This window comes from Sesamum indicum, linkage group LG7 (genome assembly GCF_026168435.1).
Source record: "Sesamum indicum cultivar Baizhima isolate 11 linkage group LG7, ASM2616843v1, whole genome shotgun sequence".
In the NCBI taxonomy this organism is placed as follows: domain Eukaryota; kingdom Viridiplantae; phylum Streptophyta; class Magnoliopsida; order Lamiales; family Pedaliaceae; genus Sesamum; species Sesamum indicum.
In genome coordinates, this window is record NC_142663.1 from 14,773,036 (window position 1) to 14,798,232 (window position 25,197).

The 25,197-nt window shown below is 33.3% G+C and overlaps 4 protein-coding genes across 8 annotated transcripts; 2 read left to right on the forward strand and 2 right to left on the reverse strand.

Annotated features, from left to right (window-relative positions):
- Positions 1-164: 164 nt before the first annotated feature.
- LOC105166982 (RING-H2 finger protein ATL73) lies at positions 165-1,188 on the reverse strand. Its single transcript, XM_011086519.3, has one exon. It carries the CDS (start codon positions 801-803, stop codon positions 312-314), a length of 492 nt encoding a protein of 163 aa, XP_011084821.1. The 5' UTR covers positions 804-1,188; the 3' UTR covers positions 165-311.
- A 4,478-nt stretch (positions 1,189-5,666) lies between these two features.
- Positions 5,667-9,384, forward strand: LOC105166983 (transcription factor RF2b). Its single transcript, XM_011086520.3, has 4 exons — positions 5,667-6,339; positions 7,117-7,249; positions 8,433-8,517; positions 8,603-9,384. The coding sequence occupies exons 1-4, from the start codon at positions 5,873-5,875 to the stop codon at positions 8,971-8,973; spliced, it is 1,056 nt and encodes a 351-aa protein (XP_011084822.1). The 5' UTR covers positions 5,667-5,872; the 3' UTR covers positions 8,974-9,384.
- Positions 9,385-17,176: 7,792 nt separating this feature from the next.
- Positions 17,177-19,386, forward strand: LOC105166984 (expansin-A2). Its single transcript, XM_011086522.3, has 3 exons — positions 17,177-17,396; positions 17,862-18,174; positions 18,817-19,386. The coding sequence occupies exons 1-3, from the start codon at positions 17,192-17,194 to the stop codon at positions 19,118-19,120; spliced, it is 822 nt and encodes a 273-aa protein (XP_011084824.1). The 5' UTR covers positions 17,177-17,191; the 3' UTR covers positions 19,121-19,386.
- Positions 19,387-20,402: 1,016 nt separating this feature from the next.
- Positions 20,403-23,847, reverse strand: LOC105166985 (Reticulon family protein). 5 transcript variants are annotated; one of them, XM_088882413.1, is made up of 7 exons: positions 23,610-23,841; positions 23,372-23,515; positions 22,831-23,011; positions 22,595-22,736; positions 21,523-21,592; positions 20,868-20,979; positions 20,648-20,790 (listed from the first exon to the last, which is right to left on the reverse strand). In XM_088882413.1, the coding sequence occupies exons 2-7, from the start codon at positions 23,511-23,513 to the stop codon at positions 20,781-20,783; spliced, it is 657 nt and encodes a 218-aa protein (XP_088738539.1). In that variant the 5' UTR covers positions 23,514-23,515; positions 23,610-23,841; the 3' UTR covers positions 20,648-20,780. The 5 variants fall into 5 exon arrangements, with proteins under 5 accessions (XP_020550871.1, XP_011084827.1, XP_011084826.1 ...); XM_020695212.2 differs by lacking the exon at positions 20,868-20,979 and having other exon boundaries at positions 20,403-20,817; positions 22,694-22,736; positions 22,831-22,894; positions 23,610-23,847; XM_011086525.3 differs by lacking the exon at positions 20,868-20,979 and having other exon boundaries at positions 20,403-20,817; positions 22,831-22,894; positions 23,610-23,842.
- Positions 23,848-25,197: the final 1,350 nt, after the last annotated feature.

The window sequence follows — 25,197 nt, forward strand, 5'->3', positions numbered from 1 at the left end:
GTCACAAGGAATCGCAAACAGTACAATGAAATAAAAAATTTTACTCAAATTAAATTTAATCGAACAAAATTCATTACAGAATATTTTTTATTTGTTATATGATTAATTATTTTTTTTGAATTATATATCAATCACACAATAAATATATTATATTTATAATACAATAAATTCAATTAAAATTTATTACACTTATCATATAATTAATTCAATTTCAACCAAGCTCAAATCAAACATATCCACCTAAAAAGAACAATTCTTTCCTTGTATTAGTTTCATTTTCTAACTACCAAAAGCAACAAAGACAGATGCAACTAAACCACCTCGTCAGCCAGACCACCGTCGCCGGACTCCACCGGCTCCTCCGCCAGAGACCGCCGGCACGTGGGGCACGACGAATGCGAGGACAGCCACATATCCACACACCTAACATGAAAGCAGTGGTAGCATTTCGGTAACACTCTTATCTTCTCCCCATCCAAGAACTCGGCGAGGCATATGGGACAGTCCGTGAACGAGACCCCAGTCTCCGACCCATAAACTGCCACCGGAATCCGGCGGAGCAGCTTCTTCTTGAGGCCCTTTCTGCCGAACCGCGGCGGCGCTTCGGCAGTGGCGTCGGAGTTCGCCCTCCCGGTCCACCTGAGCACGAGTCTTACTATTGAGTTTATACCAACGGCGCATACTAGAGCACACAAGAGGCCTGCGATGATGATCACCATGTTGGTATCGGACCTCGCCCCTCCTCCATTACTCGGCGGCTCGTCCAGGAGTAACCGGTGGCGCCGGAGAGAGAAACTCATCATGGGCTTCGCAACTCTCAATTTCTACACGTCAGGGCTTCAAAATTTTCAACCACTATGGATTTCTTTGCACCAAACAGACTGCAAATCGGACGACAAAGGAAACAGAGAGCAGAGAATTCATTTTCACGACAGAATCACAAGTGGGTCTCTTGTTTTTTCCTTCTCTCCAAGGCAGCAAATTCACAATCTTCCCAAAGGGAAGAAGTACATAAACATCATCAGCTGCTCTGTTTTCAACCTGCAAAAATTCCAAGAGAGCAGAAGTTTGCTCCCTCCAAAGAGGCTAGAGGGATAAAAATTACCAACAAAATGAGAGTGAGAGAGAGAGATTTTCTGGATGTGGGAAGGGTTCGGGAAATGTAGGTTGTTTTTGAACTAATTATTAGATCATACTTTAATCTATTTGTAGTGTAGTTGTTATATAATTGACGTGATTAATCACATGAAAAGTATATCATCTTATAATTAATTTTGTTTAACTAAAATAATTTGATTAAGATTTTTATTGTGGGAAAAATACAATTCCAAATTTGATTTGATGGGACGTGAATCAATTGTATAATTAATATAAATATTTAAATGAGCGTGGTGCGGAAGACCTTTCGGAGTTGGGAAGAGGATGGTTGAGAATTTTGATAATGATACCTTATTCCACTTAATCACAATTAGGTTATGGGAAAATGCAAAAATGCTAATTCTTAGCACCAAATCCTTATCCCTTCTCCGAATTGATGGCTCAAGAAACAATTCCTTTTGCATTTTGCTTTCATTTGGGCCCATTTATTTATTTACTAATAAATATAATCTGATATTTTTAAATTAAATAACATTTTACAATATTCAGTACACAATATATTGATATTTCTAAATCGACCAACAAAGAAATAATTATTACTATTAAAACTTCAAAGTAGACTCAATACTTATATTCATAAAACTCGATTGTACGATTCATTTGCTTCGTTCATATACATCAATTATATAAACTTGAATAATATATTTAAACAAAAAACAAACAAGAAACTAGTTGTGATTTATTAATTATTAAGAGTGATTAAATACATCAATAATTTCATAACAACAAATACAATCAATGGAAATTAAATAAACAAGAAACCATGTATGGTTTATTACATTATTTGTCGTCTCAAAATATCAAATGTTGATTAAATACATCTAAAAATTCAAATAAAAAAATATTAGGAAAAAGCAAATAAGTAAAAAAAAATATTATGAAAGTAGACATATATTCATATTTATAAAATTTAAATTACAATATCTAATAATAAAATCTCAAACTTATTATTTGAAAAGAGCTGATTGTTCAGCCACTAAGATCAACATCAAGATTTGATAATTACTAGAGATGGTGTGCAGCAGCTATGCATTAAAAAACACATTATCCTCTTGACATAAATGTCTATCATTAAGCTTTGTTCTGATTCTTCAAATTAAAAGGACCATGTGTCAAATAAGTCTATCCATAGATAGGAAAAATTCAAGTGTCATGTTAGAATTATGACTATCTTTTTCTTTGATATATATATTGATCCGGATTTAAATTCGTGCGACCTCCATGGTCAGATGAACTGGTCTTTCAAATGGTTCAAGGTCGCTAACTCTCCCAAACTGATGTAAGGGTCTTGATAAAAGAGAAGCAGATCGTTAGGCTTACTTGGGTGGCCTCAACTAAGACCCTCGATGCGCTTAAGTCAGAAGGTCGAGTAAGCAGGTCGTTGTCGAGCTAACGAGCCTGAGCGATCTAAAATAAAGAGGTGAGTAGAAACAACGTACCATAAAACGCATTGAGCATGGAGTATTTATAACGTCAAACAGGGGATTTGATTGTCCAATAGATGTCTGCCACGAGTTTCGGATTGTCAGGGTTGGGTCGTTGGATCCGATCCGATTAGGAAGACACGGGTCTTCCAGGTGAAATTGCAATTTTTGAGGCATTTTAGGAGCAAAATAGTCTTTTTCAGATAAAATTGGGATTATACCCATTATATATATATTTATACTATGAACTACGATGATATTAAGGAAAATAAAATTTCAAAATTTAGAAACCAAATTGTAAATATTTAGATTTGTTTTAAAAAATTCATATGCCCAAGTCAATTGAAATTTTAAATATTAAAATTATGGGATAGGGTAACAATTTTTTATTTTTTTTATGTGAGATTTTTGTTTTTGAGCGAGCAAAAAATATTGAAAATACCTTTAAAAATTACAATAATATCGACACAGGACAATAATCTACATATTTTTATTTGAGTTTCGTCTATTTGAATCTCAAAATATTTGATTTGATTATTTCATCATACTATATTAAGTTCGTACGTGAATATTATTCAAAGAAAGGGACTTACAGATGGCATGTGGGATAGGGCAAATTGCAACATCTCAATTGTCAAACCACAAGTCCACAAAATTGATAGCTTGCAAACATATGTTGTGAAAATTATAGTGATCACAAATAATTGACATTTCTTCAACTACTTTTCCCTAACATTTAATGAATTTCATGTCCTTTCGTTAGGTCTCAGGAGAAACAAATGATTTACAGTTGATGACATGAAACCTTCACTATGATTATTGCGGTCCATTTCGGACAGAAACGAAATATGTGCAATAAAAATACATTAAATAGTAAAATACATAAATTTTGTGCGGTCGGAAAATACATTAATATTTTATGTTTACAGATTTAAGTTTTGCTTATTAGGATAAATTAATAGACCACTCATCGATCATTGATAACTGTATTGTAAAATCATTTTACATTTTCTCCCTGAATTATTTTTAATTATACATTTACCCCTTAAATTATTATATATCCTAAAAAAATATTTGTAAATATTATAAAATATACTCAATTATTTTTCTTGAAATACTCAATTGCAAACAAATTTTGATTAAAATTTTACAAGGGAAAGAGAGGGAGAGGGTGTTGGAAATTGTAATAAAGCTTTCTAGAATTATTTATTGCATTATTTTCAAGTTCAATAATTGCCTTTTTTTAAATTATTATTTAACTTACAAAAAAAAAATATTATGGCTAATTTAATTTCATAGATGGTCAAACACATTATGATATAAATATTTTATTTCATTTATTTCTCCAATAATACCGATTGCTGACCCACATATTTTCTGATTCATTTATTTTCAAGAAGTTGCTTATTATTAAAATCTTTGCTTTTAATGGAATAATGTTTGATTCCTAAAGGTCTAAAATATATAGTTGTCACATGAAACAAATACTAATTAGTCATACTTAATGAGATTGTATTTAGTTAATGTCTCATTCACCGTTAGAAAATAGTTCAGTAGCTACGAAAAAATTAACTTCAGACTAATTAGTAAATGAAATTCTTGTTGTTAATTTCATTAGTTAATACAAAAAATTTTATTTGTTAATGAATTCAACAACGAAAATTTAGCAATGAATTATTTAATATATATATATATTAATAATATAGATTGACAACAAAAATTTTATTTGCTAATTAATTTGATGCTGAATTTAGTATTATTTTTTTATAATTATTTAGTTATTTTCTTGTAGTGATTTAAATTGAATTTGAAATTAATGAAATTTGCTGTTTTTTTAAATATAAAATCTAAGTAATTATAATTATTGTGCGTCATGCATTAATTTGATGGAAAGGAATGATTAATTAATTTTATGAAATTTAAATTAATTGCAATGATTCTTTATTATAATTAGGAAACATATATATATTAGCAAGGATAGGCAGTTTGTGTACTAATTACGTACGGAGAAAAGAACTCAAATTTATGGGCTTAATACTATATAATTAATTATTCCTATAAAAAATATATATTTATAATTAATTATTAATTATAAAAGAAAAAGGTGAAGAGGAAAAAAGAAAATGAAGATGATTGGAGTGAGAATTTCAATTTTAAATTGAAAACAACACATTTTGTCACATGGACTCCATTTTAACCTAATTTTGAGAAAAAGGAAAAAATATAAAATAATAATTAAAAAATCTTAAACCCTAAACCTTAGAACTTTCTTGAAATTGTTCAATCAAGAATTGAACTAGGGTTTTCGGGGCAAAATAAAACTAGAAAAAATAAAAAATAATTTGAAGAAGATATTCAATAGAATTTGATATAAAGATAATATAGCGTTGGTTAGTTTTTTTTTTTTTTTTAATAATATATCGATTCATTACATCATTCAATATATACAATTCAACATCTATTTCAATACATTAATAATTCAAGTCGATGTATATATTTAAATGAGACAAAGAAACAACAAATTATTATCGAAATAGACATACACCTACATTCTTGAACTCACAATCTTTTATAAATGAGATTTCAACCTTATTGATCAAATAAGGCCTTCTCGAATGCTAGTTAGATTATTTATTAATAAGTCCCTCGAAATCTTGAAATTAACCGAAACCCTAATTTTTCATCCATTAATGGCCACCTTGTACAACATTATATGCCCATGTAAATTCCATTTTATTTAATAATGTGATAATTTTTTTAAATAAAATATACAATAACATCTTTATAAATATAATATATATTAAATAAAATAAAAAATAAAATAGAATTTACAACAAAAAAATTCATACGGATGCCCACACACATAAAATGAAGTACATCATAAAGAAATTTATCAAGAGAACAATAAAAGGAAAAAAAAAAAAGAAGTGCATCAAAAGAAAAACTTTTTGCTTACATTGTCAGGGTCTGATCCCATGCATCCCCCCCCCCCCCCCAGTCCCACACCATCATATGATCGCATCCTCAAAAGCACCCCCCTAACCCCCACCCCCCACTACCCCCCACCCCACCCCACCTCCCAAGAACATTCATTTCAACCCCCCAGTTATCACCCAGTAGTAAAAGAAGGAAGCAAGCAGTCTTTCTCTCACGGCCTCTTCCAAGAACCAAAGGACAGTTAATCTCAAACTGTAATAAAAGAGGAACTCTTCTTTTTGTTAACCACTACTATAACTAGAACCATTCCCACATACACACACCGAGTCGCAGACGCCACAGTCTCTCGACAAATGCAAGATCCGAACTCCAAGAATTTGTTGAGCCAACCGCCGCCGTTTTCTGCGGCAATGCGGCCGTCCCACCACCGTAGAGCCCACTCTGAGGTCAACTTTCGGCTGCCGGAGGACTTAGATCTGGTTTCCGACCCCTTTGATGCGCCGGCCGGGAGTTTCGAGGAGATGGGATCCGAGGATGATCTCTTCTCTACTTACATGGACATCGAGAAGATCAGCGGTGGCGCCGGCGGTGGATCTGGTGTTGGTGACTCCATTCTCGACAATGCGGGTGGCGGGGCGGGGGCGGACGATGGTAACAAGAACGGCGGCGCTGATGGTGTAGCTAGGCCGAGGCATAGGCATAGTAATTCGGTGGACAGTTCGAGCCTGTTGTTTAATGAGAGTAGCATTGAAGCTAAGAAAGCAATGGCTCCTGATAAGCTTGCTGAGTTATGGAATATTGATCCTAAGCGCGCCAAAAGGTATTTTCTTTTGCTTTTTTTTTCTTTTTCTTTTTTAATTTTGATTTATATTTAATTATGAGTTTTCTTACACATATATGTGTGTATGGATTGTTATCTTGAGTTTCTGAGGTGAATTTTGGTGGATTTACTTGTGTTGGAGTGGATCTTGAAATAGATCTTTGTGAGTCTTAAGGTTTTAGTCTACCAAGTTGACTGATGTTTTACTAGACTGCAATGGAACTGCATTGTTCCAAGGAGCTGGAATTTCGTTTTATTTTTAAGTAAAGGGTTGGATTCTTTCTACGGTGCATTAGCAGCTTCTCGGAATTGTGCTTTGATCTGGATTGATCTAGGCGATGGATTCATGTAAATTCTAGACCGAGATTCATAACTGACACTACGGCTTTTGTTTATGTTGTCTGGATTATTAGATTATCATGTAGTGCTTGGTCGAACATCGAGGATCACATGTTTGTCTTACTAACCGTTTTCATTGTTTTTGATTGTGAGGTTTCAAGATCTCGATTCGATGTCTGATTCAAACTTATTTTATGATTTCTGTAATGGTCTTATTTGGAAATTCAACTGTGGTCATCATTATTTTGATGGTTTCATCGTGACCAACATATTACAACCGAACCATTCAAGTATTTATCGTTGTTCATGCCCTTGTCTGGTCGAGTACTTCATTGCTGTCCTATCCAGTTGTTTTTAGCATGCTTGAAATATGTTTCTTTCATCAATCGTATTGGACTCTGTTGTATAATTGACTAATGCATCGGTAATATTACACAGGATTTTGGCGAATCGACAATCTGCTGCTCGATCAAAAGAGAGAAAGGCCCGTTACATATCTGAGCTGGAGAGAAAAGTTCAGACACTTCAAACTGAGGCCACAACTCTGTCTGCTCAGCTGACACTGTTCCAGGTATTTGTCCTGAAATTGCCCCCTTCTGTTACTACTTAAGGCATTCCATAAACTGATGCTCTAGTTGGTCGGAACAGAAAGTTTTGATCTGTAGTAACATGGTTCTATACTTATTCGTATAGCAAATTACTATGAGTGGACAGGATCATAAATCCTAGATTCTGTCTACATATTGATATTGCCAAATCTAGTACCACAAACCTTAACACAGTCAAAATAAAGGCAACTAGCATGAATGTGGTAATATAAATTGCCAGATTATGTTGCTCCAACAGACAACATATTCTTGAATTTGAGGTTTATAAAGAGTTGATATATATGTTTCTTTCATGTTGTGGGTGTTTCTTGTAAGTTCCTCTTTCTTCTGTTTTATTCTTTGACTTTCAAACAAATATCCATCTGTTAATGAACAAAATCCTTTTGTTAAAAATAAATCTTGGGCAAGTGTAAAGAAACTCATCTTTAAGTGTTGGAACTCGAGCTTGTGCTTTTTTCTGAACTTTTAGTCTGGACCAAGTGTGGCCAGATTCAAGCTAATCACATCGCAAGACATGGCAAGTAAATTACACTTGTAATATGAATGATGTATAGTTTAAGAACATCCACTAATCACATGATAAGTGTAATAAAAATTATTAACTTGAGATAGGACTGATGGACTTCGGTCTTCTGGTCACTAGTACATGTTCTTGTACAACGTGGTTACGTACATCGAGCAGTTTAGGCTTCTGGGTAGGAACTCCAAATGAGAAAAAGTTCTCAAGGAAAGAACTTCTCAATGATCTTAATTTTCTTCCATTGTATTACAATGTTGTACTGCCTTTTCTGTGTAAAACAGCCTCCCACATTTTGTCCCCAGGATGTTTCAGTCTTTGCGGTCTAATTGTTAATTTCTCCTGTAATAAAACAGGGTCTTGTGTCCCATCTTGTGACAACCTTTGCCCCTGCTATCGGCCTTTAAGAAAACATCTAGAGCCTTGTCTTAAAAATGTTGGAATAGCAGTAACTATATATGCTTTAAATTGAGAACTCTGAAAAGAACGGTAGAAGGATTCCTGATGGAAGAGGCTGGCAGAATCGAAATCTTTCCCCCAATGCTTATAAACTTTTTGTATAAGGATCTATATGCTAGTTGTTGACATCTTTTTATTTTCTCAATTCAATCAAACTTTTTCTATCGCAGAGAGATACGACTGGACTAAGTAATGAGAATACGGAGCTCAAGCTTCGGTTACAGGCCATGGAACAGCAAGCTCAGTTGCGTGATGGTAAGAACAAATGCATCTGTACTTTTTGTTGATTTATTTTAGTTGTTTTAGCAAATATTTATGATGTAGCTGTTTAAAAACGCAGCCCTTAACGAAGCACTGAAGCAAGAAGTAGAGAGACTCAGACTTGCTACTGGAGAAATATCTTCGACTTCAGACACGTTCAATTTGGCAATGCAGCATGTTCCATACAATCAATCCACCTTCTTTACCTCTCCACCCCAATCCAGCCCAAACGAGAACATACAAATGCAGCAATTTCATGCCGTCCCGACGGGCATGTCGAGTCATCAGCACCCGATGCTTTCAGCTGCTCACGTACGGGGCCTTGCTGACTCGTTCCACCAGGACCCTCTTGGCCGTTTCCAAGGTCTTGATATCGGTAGCCGAAGCTCTCATTTAGTGAAAACTGAGGGGCCGTCTATCTCCGCCAGCGAAAGCAGCAGTACATTCTGATATTTTCAGGTTCTCTCCCAATTCGTCCCGGTGATCCAACCCTATTTGTTTTAATTGTTAATAGACTGACACCGCTGTTTTAACATCCAGAGTCACCTGATTTTTTCATTTTTTTTCCTTTTACGTTTAACTGGGGTCTTAGGTTTTCGTTAGCATTCTAGGTTCGTCGATGTTGTTCATTCTTAATCGTGGTGGCAATTGTTTCCAGATTTAAGTTGTTCGTCCGACTGAAAAGTCATTTGTTGTTTTTGTGATCACATCTTTGTTCTTGATTGCTTCACTTGTCCCGTGAAGCTTCTCGTTCACTGACTGAGGGGGGACTCGGTCTGATAATCATTGTATGTCTAATGTAATGAGAACTGCACATTATTCATTAACTAGAACGTCTGCCCGTCCGATGTTGTAACCTAAGTTCACCTACTAACTCCGTCGTTGTTCTTGCTATTAAGTCCCCAATGTTTTCTGGATACCTGTTGTAACATCAGTAACTTCAACATTATCGTGCTATGGTTCCCGAATGTTTTTGAGGTATTCTTGTCAGTCTTCAAACTCTTCCCGACAATCATGATAATCATATACAAGACACACACACACACACACAGCATTTGAGAGTACAAAGATGTCTGAACAATGAGACAGTTTTGCTGGTGTAAGGGGACAAGAGAAAGGCCCATATAACTACCTAATATTCGCATCATGTTACCATATCCTCTTGATGTTTGACACAATCCCAGAAAATCAAAATTCTTGCTTGAGACGTAAACCATCATGATCCTAATTGAATTTTTTGTTTATATATTGATGCCATGTGCACTTATCCATTTGATTTTGACGTTCTTGCTCGAAGAATTATCGGTTTTCACCAAAACGCCACCATTTTTCCCTTTTAAAAAAAGACATCTCGACAGAAAAATAAAGCTTTAAATTTATAAGCAGCTCAAATCCTTCATTTTCATTCAACATGAAATGGTAGCAACCCGTATATATTCACCATCATAAAATCCTCAGAAGGTGGACTTGTAAGGTCACATGACTTCATTTCGAGATTATGTGGTTGCAAACAGGATGCGAGTTAGAAATATCACTTTGTTCTCACATGTAACAAATATATACACGTTTGGCGAGAACGTCATATTTGTACAAGCAGCCATGTAAAAAAGAAGAGAGAGAAAGGTGTAAATGGTCCTAACATAATTATTTGTAGGGGATTAGGACATGTTTGGATGCTGACGCTTAAACAGACTTGTAGGTTAGTGCTACATTGTCTCTACACTTGCACCATCATCATTATTATTATTATTTAGAATATGACTTGGTACAAAATCATGGTATTTATTTATTTTTTTCCAATTTTTCTTCAAGGTTTCTCCTTCACTATATAAAACTATATTGTTAGATTTCATTTGTTGAAATGAAAACAATAGCAGGAGTGTATGACATACTCTTTCTGTGTGTAAATATATATTTTTTTAATAAATGAATACTAAATTATTTGAAATAAATAGTAGAGAATTTTTATGTCAGAAATATGGAATACTTAAGGAGAGAAAAATGATTAGAAATTGAAGGGGGAGGGGGAAATATCTATTTAAGAAAGTAATTACCAGTTAAAACTTTTTACCACTAATCTATCCCATATTTAGAAATTATCTTTGAAAATAATGTTAGATGACGATAATTTTAATTTTGTCATAATATAATTCTAAAAAATTCGTTAGGTACAAGAATCGACTCTAAGTTGTCACTGTTGATAAACTTCGATCAGCTTAATTTAAGCGGCTCAAAAATAGAATTCGTAAAATGAAAATACTATTTTCAACTATGTTCAAGAATAGGGTGATGAGTGCTTGTTTTGAGCATTTATAAATACCGGTAAAGTCTATAAATTAAAAAAACAAAAGGTGTGTTTGGACCCCAAAATTAATTTGGCTTGTAACCTGAGAAGGGGCCAAAACATAGGGCTACCACCCCCCAGAAGAACCACAAAATTGCACATGCCCAACAAAGGAGCTTGTGAACAAAATTGCATTCATGTGGGGCATCTTTGTGTCTCCCAAACATTACCATCTCCTTAATTACCTCTTCAATTTGTCCATTCCTTGGACCTACATATTGCAATAGGATTTTGGGTCCATTTCTTGAAATGTAATGTCTTGATAGCAAATGGGGACTATTGGGGGGGGGGGGGGGGGAGCCCTAAAAATTTTAATAATTTGGATAATATCCATGTCCCTTTTGTGGATGTTATTTCAGGTATTGATGGATCACAATATTTCGTTGTACTTCCTTTTTTTAAAAAAAAATAAATTCTATTATTATTTCTATTTGAAATAACTAATAATATGTTTTAATAAATCATTATTTATAAAATATTGTAAATGAGACAAACACTAACATAGATATTAATAGATGGCACCTCAATAAAACTTGGGGCTTTAGAGTTTTGAAAACTCTAACTTGACTGGTTACATCAAGATCTCATCAATATTTTTATTATATATATATAGGGAAAGAATACGTGAATTTACAAAAATAAATAAATAAATAAATAAAAGTATGAATGGAATTTAATATAAGTAATATATAAATATATATTTAAAAATGTGTGTGTATATGCATGCTTCCGACTCGCGTGCAAAGATATAGATATGAAGTTTTTTTATAGGTTAAATATCATAATCGATCCCTTAAACTTGCGTTTATAATTACTTTAATTCTTCAAGTTAATATCTTGATGTTAGCATCACTAGAGTTTAGTTTTAGTTTCATATTGGCTCATTCGACCATTTAGTGGTGAAAATATTACTGAAATTCTCACTTTTTTAGAGGTTAAAACGATCAATTTAAGTCTATTTTTCTTATTTTAGTCCCTTAAATTTTTTCTTTGCTAAATGTTGGCCCTTATTTAAGAACTCCATCTTTGGTGGCCGTATTTTAGCTAAAATAATTTTCGTCTCTTTGAAATACTTGGATCCACCCATTAAAATAGCTAAATAGTTTGTAAAATCATGATAGGAGTAGGATTCTCGTACAAACGTGACTTTGGACCGAAAACATGGCCTTAGAGTTGGAACACAGTCTGGATGTGTTATTTTTTATTTGGACAATGAAGTTCTATGTCAAGAAAAATTCTTGCACGGATCAGGTCTGGTCGAACCAAACCAATCACAGAGCAAGTGTGATACACTTAATCTGTAATTGATTATTTTTTCTGTATTGTACACCAATCACATGACAAATGTATTGCAGTTGTCATATAATTGGTTCAGGCTCGGCTGCAGCTGGGTCCGGCCTAGAATTTTTCATCAGGAAAACACCAAGATGGTGTGGTGCAACACAATCTGGGCGAATTCTTGTCTATTCCAGCATCAAAATCTGCATAGAAAAATAAAGTCATGTTGTGCAACATGGTCGGGGCACGTTACTCTGTTTGCATGTTAAATGTGTTTGTTTGAAAAAACACATCCGTATCTCATAATACGACCTAATTATGTTTAATTTTTTTTTATATTTTTTAGAAAAAAAAAAATCCCCCTACAGACGAAGCTATGTACTTGTCAAATAATTATTTTTCACTCACAATTTCACTCAAAAATTGTCAGAAAAATCGAATTGAGACAAACTAAAATTTGAAAACGTTGAAATCAATAAATAAAGTGGAAGAATTAAAAGTGATTCTAAACATAAATTTAACGAACCAATTAATATACTATTTCCCCTTTCTTATAATACATAATTCAAAATGTTCTTGAAACAATAAAAAAATGACGAAATAAAATCAAATTACATCTTCTATTATACGTTTCTTGGTTTTGAATAGAAAGAGAAGAGAATAATTGAAAAAGTGAAGGAAGGGGCTTGTTTTTTGGTGAAAAGCTTAAAATATCTGAAGATCTTGTGGCTCTGCTCAAGCTGCCAATCATCAAATTTAATTGGAAAAGGAGAATACATCTTCACTACCTCATCACAATAACATGTTTATGAATCCTAAACTGATCTTGAAATTAATAAAAAAAAAAAATTCACATACAATTTCACATTTTGTCAATCGAGTTTTTAACAATATTTTAATATATTAATTTTGGGTTGGGGCGCACCAAATCCGAGTCAACCGACCCACTGACCCAAAATTATAACTGTTGATAATTTTACATGCAGAAGGTTGAGATAACGACACGTTGATCCGTACTTTTATATGATATCTGACCTTATAAATACACCAAAATATGTTCTCTAGGGACAATCAGACAGACACTTGAGCTCAAAATTTTCAAGAGGTGGTTTGAGTTCAAACTCGGGTGGATGCGTGAACATGTTGGGTGTATGCGTAAAAAAAATAAAAACCCAGAATATTTGTTAATCAATGTACGCCCATTTATAGTTGAGAGAATCTACACATCTTTTCCTCAATCTTGAATCCAACTGACTTGAGTATGAGAGAATTTTAGTCGAAAAACTTCCAACAATCTATTCATTTTGTCAGGTTCCAAGCATCTCTGGATCAAACTGTCCCTAAGACCACCATGACCCCAACTCAAATTAACTATATTTTCTTTAAAAAAGAAAAGAAAAAAAAAAGATAAAAAAAACATGTTTTATAAGGAGAACCCCACAAAAATCAAGAATGTAGGTAAACAAGATTCGTGAATGTGAAAGGTAAGTAAATTCCAAAATTCACCTCTAAAATATTCTTTGCTCTAATATGGAAGAGACAAAAGTTATGATATGGTGAGAGAATCATTGTTCTTCTTCTGTATTATATAATCTTTGCTGGATGTACATTTTCATAAATGCTATTAATTTCTATCTAATTTAAATAAATAAATAAAAACCGACACTATTATATTTAAAGTGAGTAACATTTGAAAAATTAATACATCCAATCAATCAGGTCTCATAAAAAAAAGATTAAGATGGAGACCTCACAATAAAGAAATTATAAATTTAAATTTTATAAATGTAAGTATATATTTATTTGGTATAATTACACCGCCCTCCTTTAAGATTTATTATAATTACACACAAATCTTTTGTATTTTTTTTTAAAAAAAAATCATATTTAGTACCCTTGAAGTTTGTTTCTGTCCAACAAGTAGTTCCACTGTTGGTCAAAATTCACCAAATTTGCTGATATTAGCAACAACGAAAATTCATATTAGCCCTGATTGATTTATTACTGAATTAATGCTGATCAAATTACTCTTATACATCTTCAAACACAAATGTATTTAAGGTTTAACATTTTCACCTTTGTAAAGGTAGTTTTATCATAAAAAATTATTTGACCTAGAATAAGGTAATTGAGGGTGAATTTTTATTTATTTATTTTAATAATATCAATAAATTTTATAAATTTTGACTAACAGATAGATCTATTTGTTGGGCGAAAACAAATATCAAGAGTATTATATGTAATTTTTCAAACCACGAAAGATATATGTGTAATTACATCAAATTAATCTCAGAGAAGGGTGGCGTACTTATCCCTATTTATTTCTATAATAGTCTCATTTTTTTTATTAAAATTATCCATATGTTTTATTAGATTTTGGTATTTAAGTATATAATACAACGTAATAAATTCTATTTATCTTAAAAAAAATAAGAAACCGACCATGCATACATATATTCCTTCCTTTTTCTTTTTAATTAATTTTCACAAGTCAATCCATTATATATTTAATTTTTTTAATTATTATTGTATTGATTAGGGAAAAAAATTATAACAGACTTTTCTAAAATTTATAATATTCTCTTATTATTTATAAAATTATAAATATCCTTTTAAAATCAATAGTTGTCTGACATATATTCCTGTCGACAACCTATTACGGGGATATTTGTTAAATGATTATTAATTATAGAGGGGTATTTATAATATTATAAATAATAAAAATATTAATTTATAATCATGACAAATTTTAAACAAGCCCGTTGCAATGTAGACTTTACATATTTATTTAATTTTGGGTATTTACGTGTGATTGTAAATGAATGTGAAGAAGATTGTGAAAATGATATAGAGATGGAAAGAGGGGCCATCTTGCATGTGCCCTAACATGGTAGGGACCCTTAATCACAATCTTCACTATGTTTATTTTTTCCATCTCTACTTTTACCTAACTATTTATATTTAATTATGATGAAATCATTAATTAATTATTACACTAATGATAACGAAATCCTACTTACCCTCCCGATAATCTTGTTTTAATCGCGCAATTTGTGGGCTAGCCACGTGTGGCCGGTGGAACACTTCCACCATTTTATTTATAAATAATAAAATAACCTCTTTTTTAAAAAATTAAAATGTAATTGTCAATGTGTGCATATACATTGAAGTTTTATGTCTTTTTACTAGTATGAAATTTATATGAGTTTATTATAATTCGTTAATTTTAATTTACTTTAATAAATTATTAATATAATTATGACTTTTATTAAAAAAAATATCACAAAAATGTATAATTAGTATTTTTATGTGATACCCATTTTGGTCATTCTATTACGACATTATTATTATTATTATTATTAGAATATAAATTTTATCTAATTTTTTTAATTAGACGATAACCGACAATTCGGTTCTAATATCCCTATCATCAAATTAATATTGTGCCGAACTCTCTTTTTTTTTCAATCAAAATGATAATTATATGGTTAGATTGAGAATTTAATTAATAATTAAAAACATCTGTGTATAATAATCATATTACAGTATTAATGAAATAATAAATTCTCATAATCTCATATAAGTGAATAGCATTTATATGTGAGGTGACCCCTAAACGAATAAAAAATGTATATATATAACTCACCAAACAAGTTGACACATTCTGCACACCACATATTAAAGCTCTACAAACTTTTCATTTTTTCCCACATTTTTGTCTTTTATTGACTTTTGGCTCATTTGACCAAACAATTTTCTACATTTTGAATTAAATTAATTTAGTAGAAACTAAGCAACACTAAATTAAGCAAATGCTTAAATAATTAATCAGTGTTTCAATTTTTTAAGCTACTTTTTTCTTCCCTTTTGGTGTAATTTGGAGCTAAGAAGGTTGGCTAATTACAAAGATTAAGCTACAAATGCGTATTTTCTTTAAACTTAACTAAAATCAAATGTAACCATAGCAAATTAGTAATGCAATAAATATAATTTGTTTTATCTTATAATTAGTCATTCTCGTCTCCATGCAAATCAATCACAGAATATGTACAACTTCGCTCGACCCATCAAATCGTGAAAAAATTTCAACCATCATCGTAAAATCCGTAAATTGCAAAGAATTTAAGGATAGGAGCTTCACCATCACATATTGGCTTCATTAGTGAAAATGTATTACTTTTTTTTTTTTTTTATCATAAGTTTGAATTGCAAATCCCTCTATTTCAAAGGATTGCACTTAGCGGATAAATTATAAATATCTTTGTAAACGATTTATGATCTCGTCGTTTGTTGTATAAACAACTTGTTGTTTCTACATTTTGCTTTGCAAAACGACTTATAGTTCCATAATTTATAGGGAATGGCATTTTTTATCCTATACGATTTTATTTACAGGACTAAAATTACAATTTAATTAGATGATGTGCAAGTTACATTTAATTTTCGGCCAAATTCATCAAAAAATGGCTAAAATTAAACTTACATGACTAAATAAAATTAATTCGTGCAGAATAAAAAATACCAACTCTTAAAATTATATTTTTCCTGTAAAGGGAGTCATAATCACTCATTTTTTAGCGAGAGGGGGGGGGGGGAGGGGAGGAATTGGAGGATGGGAGCTTGACTTTTTGCATCTAAAATGTGTAACACCAATCTCAAGAGTCAAATTAATGGTGCCAATATTGTTGTAAATCTTGAACATATATACCTGCCAAGCGTAATTTCAGGCTAATCAAAGAAAACATAATCCCACGAAACTCACAAAAAGATTAAAAATTAATCAAGAAAGAGAGGGGGGGGGGGGGTGATGATGATGATTGTGGAAAACAGTTGAGAAGTGCATGTGCTTGTAGGGTCTATGGGATTAGCAGTTGGTAGTTCAAGTTGGAGCAAGTGCATGTGCATCTTTCTGACTTCAAATATTTTGTGATTCACTTGTTGTTGCCTCTTGTTCAAACTTGTCAATTTCATCCACACTGACATATACTCACATTGCCCCCTTCTTGTCTTCTCTATATAAATAACCCCCTCCCATTCATCAAACTTATGTGCACAAACCTCTCATCACCACTTCACTCCTACCTAACACTTCTTTCTTCCTCATTCATGGCTGTTCCAACAATGTCCATGCTCTCTCTACTACTCTTCTCCTTCTTCACCTTTTGTCTACGAGCCACTTATGGCGATTACGGAGGGTGGCAAAGCGCTTACGCCACTTTCTATGGTGGTGGGGATGCTTCGGGCACAATGGGTGAGTTAAAACAACTTTAGGAAAAGAAGAAATACATAGGTCACTTTGACGATAATGATTTTATTTTTTGTATTTTGAAATCAAGATTCTATTTATTGTATAATGTGTGTCGTTCTTAGGAGGTTTCAGGACCTATAGCTTGAGAGCAATCATAACAACGTTATCATTCATATGAAATTCATCGTACATAAATGATTGTGATTGCCTGAAACTCAAGAGTTTCAAAACCTCTTAAACATTATCCAAAATTAAGGGCACAACAGCATGCCATGCTACCGAAAAGGTGCTCCCAATTTTGCACAATGGCCACTTCTTTGTAATGGGACCACACGTCTTCCCCTCGTGACAGTGGCATTAACCTATATCATTAAGCTTTTGGTCACACACGACAACATGCTAGCCCAAAAGGTGATTTATCATGGAATTCCAACAAGTGATACATTTTCTTGGCTATTATGAATGCAGGGGGTGCTTGTGGGTATGGCAACTTGTACAGCCAAGGATACGGCACCAACACTGCAGCCCTCAGCACTGCTCTATTCAACAATGGACTTAGCTGCGGGGCTTGCTTCGAGCTAAGGTGTTCTGGCCAGCCGAAATGGTGCTTGTCCGGCAGCATTATGGTCACTGCCACAAACTTCTGCCCGCCCAACCCGTCCCTGCCTAACAACAACGGCGGGTGGTGCAACCCGCCTCGGCAGCACTTTGATTTGGCTCAACCTGCTTTCTTGCAAATTGCACAATACCGGGCTGGAATCGTCCCTGTTTCTTTCAGAAGGTAACTTCACTTAGGCTAATTGAGCCCAAATGATTTTTGAGTAGGATAAGGATAATAGTGTTTGAGGCCATATCTTAGTGCCACACAAGAAAAATTCTTATTCAAATTAAGTTTGGTTGAACTAAATTAATCGCAGAGCAAATATGATAAACTTAACATGTGATTAATCACCTGAATTGTATATCAATCACTCAACAAGTGTATTCTCAATTTGGGTTAGAATTTTTCACCACAAAAGATACGATTAATACATGTAATTTAAGATCTTCCATTCCAAATTGGTGCTATATTATTATGGGTGTTTGGATGAGCCTAAGATATTACAAAGTGTTTGATAAATTTTTTAGAAAAATATCTTAAGATAAGATATCTGGAGCTCACAAGCTCTTTTATAAAAAAACCAAAAAAGTGAGTTGCCAACTTATTTCTAAAATCTTAATAAAATTCTTTAAATTAATTACTAATTTGTCATTACTAATATCTTATAAGCTCCATTATCTTATTTTTAAAATAAGATCTAACATATCGTACGAGTTTTAAAAATATTTTTTAAGATGTATGAGTTTATATAATCAATTAAATAAACTTAGCTGAACACCCTCTTAATCCAGTCTCGACATAATCTGTGTTGGGTTTTGACAGGGTGCCCTGCAGAAAGAAGGGGGGAATAAGGTTCACAATCAACGGCCACTCCTACTTCAACCTAGTCCTGATCACCAACGTTGCCGGCGCCGGTGATGTCCACAGCGTGTCGATCAAAGGGTCAAGAACTGGATGGCAATCCATGTCAAGAAACTGGGGCCAGAACTGGCAGAGCAACTCCTACCTCAACGGCCAAAGCCTCTCGTTCCGGGTCACCACAAGCGATGGAAGAACTGTTACCAGCTACAACGTAGTACCTGGAAACTGGCAGTTTGGACAAACATTTGAAGGTGGACAATTCTAGTTGTTTTCAAGGGCAATAAATAGGATGAAATGAAATTATATTTGTATATGGTCCGTTGGGAGCAGTGGTGGTAGGTTTACGCCCGCGCTAGGCCTGATATACGTATGTACGTAGTCAAGTTACAATTGTTTTTGCCTTTTTTTTCTTTTTGCCCCCTTTTAAAAGAGGTTGAAATGAATTATCATGTAGATTCAATCCTTGATTCAGTACAAACACTGAGTTAGGGCTACCTTAATCAAGTATGGTTTAATGGTCCTTTTACTAGACATTTGTCTTAAGTATAAATTACAGTGATACTTATATGTCTAATTACATAAATATCTCACATCTTTATGAAATTATAAATACACCCTAATAATACCTCAATTCAACAGCTAGATGTAAATAACATGTAATTTTAATTAATATTTTCAAAAAATAATCAAAGTAATGTGTTTGAAAACATGCAAAATTATTCTGAAAATAAAATAATAATATATGTTGAATGAATCAACGACTAAGGGTCAAAGATGATTACCACTGAAGTCTTCCTCGCAACTACCCTGAACCTGAAGTCCTCCGCAATTCACGCCGGGTTCTTGAAGAACGACTCTGATCATGTTGCTTGCCTTTCTGTCATTTCAAACGCTAGGGACGGCACCGGAGGCATTGGCCATCAAGTGGTGGACTGGTTGGTTGATGGTTCCTCCGACGACATTGAAACTACCTCTATTCACTCGCTTATTTTTATCTCAGATTATTTGAGTTTGAGGTTTAGATTTTATTTGTGTAAAATGAAATGGAGACCAGGATTTCATTTTTGGGGGATTGGTATTTAGGAAGTAGGGCTTGATTTTTAGGATTTTTATCTTAACTATCTACGGACCATAGGCTCTCTTTTTAATAATTACAGCTCGATGCTTGATATTTGGTCTAGTTGTACTTAAACTTTCTTAAGTTGGTCTAATTAATTTTCTGAGATGTGAATTTCAAAATTTTATCACAAGTTAGAAATATTAAAATTTTTACATAAATTTCAATGTATAAACATACTCAAAACTTTTAGAGACACGTTTATAATTTAAACTAATAATTAAATTAAAGTTTATCATTTTACTAAAATATGATGCTGATAATACCATAAAAGCTTATAATTATATGTAAGATCATCATAATGGTTAGTGAGGTATATGTAACTTTAAAAACTTTAGTGCCGGTATATCTCAAACTTTAGGAGTGGTTTATATAATTATTGAATTAGTCATCTCAAGGGTAAAATGCAATTTCCATTCAACGTAAATGCTGAAGTCAACAAACCTCGTTCATATCATTAATGGTTGGATTTGTTGTTGAATAATAACAAATAATATGGGTATAAGAGTGATAATGTCTGTACACGCTTGATCGTCTGATTCTACGACCAACAACAGACTCAAGAGATTACTCGCTAAGGTTCAGTGAAATGAGAAGCCAACCTTTAATTCCCTTGTTCCATGTACTCAAAAGAAGGGGACGACATATTGGTCCAATCGAAGGAGCAGCTCGTCTAAGTTAAGGATCTTTTTCCTTGGCCAGAGTCCTAGGCAGTCTGCTCTGCAAACTTTCATCCACTATCTTATAATGCTTCGAAAACTTTCTGTGGATCATCCCCGCGAAGCGATCAACATGGTCCTCAAATTTGTCATACAATGCTGGAATTGTAATGGAAAGAATGATTCCTGCTTTATCAATGGTAAAATGTAAGAAAATAAAAGGATTGTGATCTGACCATATTCCAAGGGCATCTGTGTAGAAAATAAGTAACAAAATAAACTTTTCAGCGATAATTGTAGGCTTTCTCAGCTGCCAGAGATAACAACATGTGAGACCACTGGAGACCACTTCACAAATCAACATAACAACATTAAAAACGTCACTGAAGAATGAATCTAAGAACATCTTTTCATATGCAAATAGAGGTTCAGAACATTTTTCAACTAAATTCACATAAAAGAGAACATATGTATATTTGTTGCTACAACTACCTAAGAACACACATTTCAATGGCCATTATTCTAATGCACATGTTTCATAAGCCAAAAGTTTGCATTTCATAGTCATAACAGAAATGGTAAAGACTCCAACAAACTAAACAAATTGACCTGAAAAGAAACTAAATGCACAATCCACAGATATGCCCCTGCATCTCCATAACATCTTGCCCCTAATATTTCAAGTTTACAAGTATGTTCCAGTGAGTCCATCTTTCAGAAAGCTAGGACCAAGATGTTGGTTGAACTACATAGCATCTATGATTTGCTTGCATTGGAGATATAATGAACAGTCATCTCTATAGAACTAAACAAAAAGAGACTGACATCAAGAGATCTCAAAATGGCACAGCATCATGCAGCAGGTAAAAAACCAAAGATAGACCGGTGTACCTATATATGCGAGAGTGAAGAAAGATATCAGGCTACCAATCACAGACAAGAGCCACAAAGCAATCACAACCTGCAATTTTCATCAAGGCAACTTCATCCCTTTTCGTGGAATCACTGAGTAAAAGTGCAAAGTAAATAATGAATGTGTCATGAAATTTTGGGTGGCCTAAACCAGACGCCCATTATTCCCAGCAGAACACTATTTTTTGGATGCTTATGGCGTTTCAGGTTTTAAGTCAAACACATCAACTCTTTACATCTTGAACTATGATCATCAACAGTGAGTTTAATAAGTGCGGGCAAGATGTACACATATAAAGTTCAAAATATTATTCATGGTGTCTCACATATAATAAGACAAAATTCAGATCACATGAAAACAAACATAAATAGAAAATATAGAGAATGGGCCTCACGTAAGCAACCCATGTCGTTTGCATGCAGATAATGTAACCAGTTGAGAGATTTGGAACTTGATAGGAAAAAAGAATTAGGTGTGCAGCAGAGTTTCACCATGAATGTTTTCATTAAATAGTGAGTCCTCAAATTTCATAAAACTGAACAAAACAACAGAAAACACAGCAGCACTAGTCATACTTCTAACAGTAGTCAGAAAAATAAGTAGGCAATCAGAAGCCGATGATCATATGTCAGGAAACATAAAACTTGTGGAATCTAGATCATGTTGCAGTTAGCAAAAACCTACTTCAACGTGAATCCCGGGACATCTCCACTTGTCTTTTATCTATATTAGTAGTGAGCTCTAAACACTTCGTGCAGCAAGCAAAAAGTAATATAGCTGGATGTTATTATGGCAGAGTTCACCAAAATTAAATATTTGCTCCCTAACACCTCCTGCTGGCACTAATAGCACTTGGATCACACTTGAGACTTGATTGATAAATGACTGGAAATCTTACCTTTGGCTATTTGTGGAATTAATAATGATTAACATCATTATAGCAACTACTGGGGAAAAAATAGTCAAGAGGCACATGGAATCGGGTGGGAAGTTTTCCCTCTGTAGTTATTCACTAAATAGAATTGCAAACTCACTTCATAAATCACTAACCTTGAAGAAAAGTCTAAAATCTTTGCCAAGAGTAATGTCATGAGCCATAAGCAGCATGTAATTGATTTTAACACGAAATGATGCAGCAGCATTATTTACCATTTCTTCTGATAGAACTAGTTCTGGTAGTGTCTTTGGTTGCCTGTGCAAAGAGCAATAAAAAGATTTCAGGTGATTCCTAGATGAAACAATAGAACTTTGAAATGTTGAACATACCAATAGTAGAATTAACATACTTTTTTCTAAATACAGCATAGTTTGCCTTGAGGAACAGCAGAACAATTAAAATCAGCAACACATCTGAACAAAGAGATAAAAATGATATCCCTGAGCGCTCAATTAATAGCCAGGAAAAAGTGGCAACAAGAAGTATGCCAAATGAAGCATGACGCCGTCTCCACAGTATGACATCAGCAGCTAAAAATCAGAGTGAAAAATCAGTGAGATGGGCTCAGTTGAAGAAGTGGAAGCCAGTATAAAATGGAGGCAGCAGTTGCAAACATACAAGCGTAAGAAACATAGTGCTTATCTCACAACTGCAATCTTAAACTAAACAGCAAATTTCATAAAACTCTTTTTCCATAGTTCAGAAAAACAATCAGCATGTGACATTGTAAATATTCAGCAGTAACTAAGCGCAAAACTGAAACTAGCAGCATCATTAAGTAAAATTTTAAAAAGCAGTAGATGGAGCCAAGGAGCTTATTCTAATTTCTAACAACTGCAGTCCGAACTAAATTATATTTCAGAAATAACTTTCATTAGCCGATAATATACCTTTGCCGCCACCCATCATTTGATGAACAGAGGCCTGACGACCGAACAATCTGTAAGACGAGCTCGTCGACGCTGGATCGTTGATCCTACACTCCTCATTCTGCTCTACACCGCACAAATCTTCTGAATTTGAATTCTCCATTTCTGCATTTCCCACAATCATTAACATCAAAAAAACGCAAAAATGAAATCCCACCAGGGAAAAAGCCGGAACTCGCAAAACTCTTGAAATTGCGACCTCTTTTAGCCTAAATCGAAGCACAATCGACCGTGTAATCCAATTGTTGTTGGATTGTCGGAGAGAACAACTCGGGTTTCTCCTTTACTAGTACTGATTTTAGAGTTGGGATTGAAAAGTAAGCCTGCCGTGAAGATTCGCCAATCATCTTCGACAACACCCTACGACGTCGTATAGCAGGTCGTCGCCGGTTTTTCCATTTTTTATTCTTTTCTGTTATGAGTTGTGGATTGGATTTATGGGGTAAATTACACTTGTGTCCCTAATGCTGAATTGATGTTTTTTCAAAAAGTATATTTGGTTGAAGCGAAAAAATGAGAGTATAAAAAAATAAAAGCAAAAAAGAATATATAAAAGACAGTTTGGTGTTTGATTAGGAGGAAGAGATAGAAATAAAGCAAAACTCAATGTATGAATCCCTCCGACTTTCAATTTTATTTTCGTTCAAAATTGAATGAAAAAGTGAAAATATAAAGAATGAAATCGATTGATGGATTCAAAAGGCTTTATCTTTGCTTTAAAGCCCATAAATCTGGAATGCTTGTAGACTAGTAATTGTGATTGATGGGTGATTTTTGAAATGGAAGCATGAAAGCTAATTGTTAACAATAGTTGGATTAGAGCTAAATACAATATTTTGTGAGCTGCTTGTACGTCATGAAATCAAAGCCTGATGGATGTGGTTTCTAGAGTTGTTGGATGATGATATGATATTACACTCATTTATATAAATATATGATATTTTGTCCTCTTACATCTATCTATTACCCACTTTGCACATTAACCTTCACAAGCAGCATAAGAAAGAAAAATGGCACCAAGAAAGATGAATCAGAGACTTCTTGATTCACAACTTCTACTGATTAATTATTCAGAATTATCCAATTTTATTATTATTATTATTTTATAAAATGAATTGATGTGAATCACGTGCACAGCCCACCATCATGTACTCGGATCTCTCACCATTCATCATCATCGTCTTATGCCTTTTTAGACGTAAAATGCACATCACCATAATAATATACATGACTGCACCCAAAATCATTAATCCCAAACTTGGAATTATGTCAAAATTTTCTTATATGGTATCTACAATAACACAATTAATAATGCAATTAAATACGTGAAAAATATCTACTTATATTTAACAAACGATCGCGTGTGAGGATTCTTAGAAAGGGAAATTGCAATTGTTGAAATTGGCACATGGATGTCTATTTGTTTATGGGCTAAATTACAGTTAAGGTTTTGAATAATTATAAATATTTTACTGATCTTAAAACTTGTGTAATATCAATAATTTTTATATTGAACAGTACAAAATGTCCTTTCAAGAATTATAATATTATTTTCAAATTTTATACAATGAACTAATATTCTCAATAGATTATTTATTTTATTCATCCTTATATATATATATTTTTTAAAAAAGTAGTAATTTTCATCTTATTGGAGATATAATTATTTTTTATTTAAGTGGGTATTTACAATATCCGATAGGGGTATTCGGGATTATGCTGAATCTCAATGGAGTTATTTGTAATTTACTCTTATTTATTTATGTATTTTGGTATATCAAAATAAA